This window comes from Dipodomys merriami, unplaced genomic scaffold (assembly GCF_024711535.1).
Source record: "Dipodomys merriami isolate MVZ:Mamm:240054 unplaced genomic scaffold, mDipMer1.0.p SCAF_204, whole genome shotgun sequence".
NCBI lineage: Eukaryota > Metazoa > Chordata > Mammalia > Rodentia > Heteromyidae > Dipodomys > Dipodomys merriami.
This window is the reverse complement of record NW_027203427.1, coordinates 326344-328611: the sequence shown is the minus strand read 5'-3', so window position 1 is coordinate 328611 and position 2268 is coordinate 326344. Positions and strand designations below refer to the sequence as shown.

At 42.2% G+C, this 2268-nt stretch overlaps 1 gene segment (V, D, J or C); it reads right to left on the bottom strand.

Moving 5' to 3' along the window:
• Positions 1-858: 858 nt before the first annotated feature.
• Positions 859-1358, bottom strand: LOC138833361 (immunoglobulin kappa variable 1-39-like). The segment is given in 2 exon segments: positions 859-1181; positions 1304-1358. Coding segments are annotated over 2 exon segments (378 nt in total).
• Between the last annotated feature and the right edge of the window lie 910 nt (positions 1359-2268).

Sequence of the window (2268 nt, the reverse complement as noted above, 5' to 3'; positions counted from 1 at the left end):
CAACAATGTTCAACAAGAAATGTACATGCTACCATACGTGTCTAACTGTAAGCCCTCTGTAGATCACGTTGACAATAAAAATAAAGTTAAAAAACAAAACACCAAACAAGAAGAGCGAAGAGCGGGGATTTTCCAAGGCAAAGGGAACCTCTAAAAATTACCAACCTTACTCCCGCTGTTTGGTTGACAAGTTTCACAGAAGTACAAGTTAATGCTGCTTTTGGAAATTTCCTCAGTCTAACAGTTGGAATCCATATATGCTCATCCTGGAGGATAAGAATTCCATCTCCCATCATTGGCAAATTACACATGAGCAGCTGTGGGGCTACAGAGCATACCTTCACACCTTGTTTTCACTTGTGCAGAAGTCACTGGATGGCTTAAATCAGGTCTTTCAGACTGATAGTTAAGCTCTCTTGTTGATAGTACAATAATCTACATCTTAAATGAGCATGTTTGTGGACCACAGGTGAAGTCAGCCACAAACCCATGTCACTATCCTGGCATAGATCCCCCACCCCAGGATAAAATAATGAGCCTATCACTAGTTTAAATGATCCTTTAAATCTCTATATTTTTATTTTGATGTTTAAATCCACGTTGATCCCATAATTTGGAATCCTTAGGACTACTACGTTGTTTGATTTTTTTAATCAGGAGAGCAAACATAATTTGTGTCCTGTTGGATAAGCAAAAGAAAGAAAAATATGATGTTGAAAAATCTTTTTTCTTCTACCAAAACCTTGCAGTAACTTTCTAAGCCTGGATTCCTGTGAGAAGCATTCTCAGCAGGGGAAAGCACCAAGAGAAGCAGCTGTGCAGACAGCCCAGCCTCTCACTTCTGCTTCCCTGGGAGTTTTATGTTATGGCTTGTATCACTGTGGGAGGAGCAATGTAACCTTGTTGACAGTAATAAGTGGCAACATCTTCAGGCTGCAGGTTGCTGATGGTGAGAGTAAACTCTGGCCCATATCCATCACCACTGAACCTTGATAGAACTCCAGACAACAAAGTATCTGTAGCATAGGTCAGGAGTTTTGCAGCTTTACCTGGTTTCTGCTGGTACCAGGTTAAACTGTAATCGATGCTCTCACTAGCCCTGCAAGTGAAGGTGGCGGTATCTCCTAGAGACAGCGACAGTGAGGATAGAGACTGGGCCGTCTGGATTTCACACCTGGCTCCTGTGTGGAAACATGAAAACAAACATCCACACTATTAATCAAGTTATCAGAGGGCTTCCTGAAGAGTAAAGAATCCTGGATCACACTGGGCTGTGTTAAAGCCCAGCATAGTTCTTCCTTACCTGGGATCCAGAGCAGCAGGAGCCCCAAGAGCTGAGCAGGGGCCCTCATGTCCATGCTGTGTGCTGACTGAGATTGACTGCTGCTGTGTGAACAGGTTGGTATGAAGTCCTGAGGGCTGTGGGCTGTGCCCTGGGCACATACAAATCACCATGGGCTAGACAGAGCTAGAAGAGCTGCAGGCTTCTGAATATCAGTAACTCAGCAAGAGCTGTTTCCCCGGGTGTTCATGACCATGCCACAGCAGGATACATTTGTCTCTAGAAAATGTATTTGTCCATCAGGAAAAAAAAGCAAGTAAAAATGGAGGATATAAGAGAACCCTGAAGCATCAGTCATGGATTTATTGTTATTGAAAATTGATAATCCTGGGCTGGGAAGGTGGCAGTGGTAGAGTGCTTGTCTTGCATGCTTGTCTCAGCACCACATAAGCAGAAAAGGCTGGAAATGGCAATGTGGCTCAAGTGGTAGAGCACTAGCCTTGAGCTGAAGAGCTGAGGCACAGTACCCAGGTCCAGAGCTCAGGTCCCACGACCGACAAAAAAAAAAAAAAGAAAGAAAGAAAAAGAATTCTGTTTTAGTTTGAATTAGTTTGAGTTGGGCTCTTAGATTTGCATTCGAGAACAGCTACCAACAGTACAAAAATCAAAGCAGTTGGTCTATCCTACTGAAGAGTTTCTCTGTATTGGATAGTATTTATCTTGGACTTAAACAAAGGCTACATAGAACCTTGGATTAATTTTTGTGTAACATCACACTATTCAAAGTCTCCCTACGTACTTAGAGAAATGCATGTAACTATTTCCTGTTTCTAGCACAGCTGCATATGAGTTCTGGGACAATCCCAGTTTTTTAGATTTACATATGGCATAATCATTTTGTGCTTTACTTCTTTCGTATGTAGCCTCTTATAACTGACTTTCTGTATTGTTGGCACTGGACCAACCATCCCTATGATTTTTATATT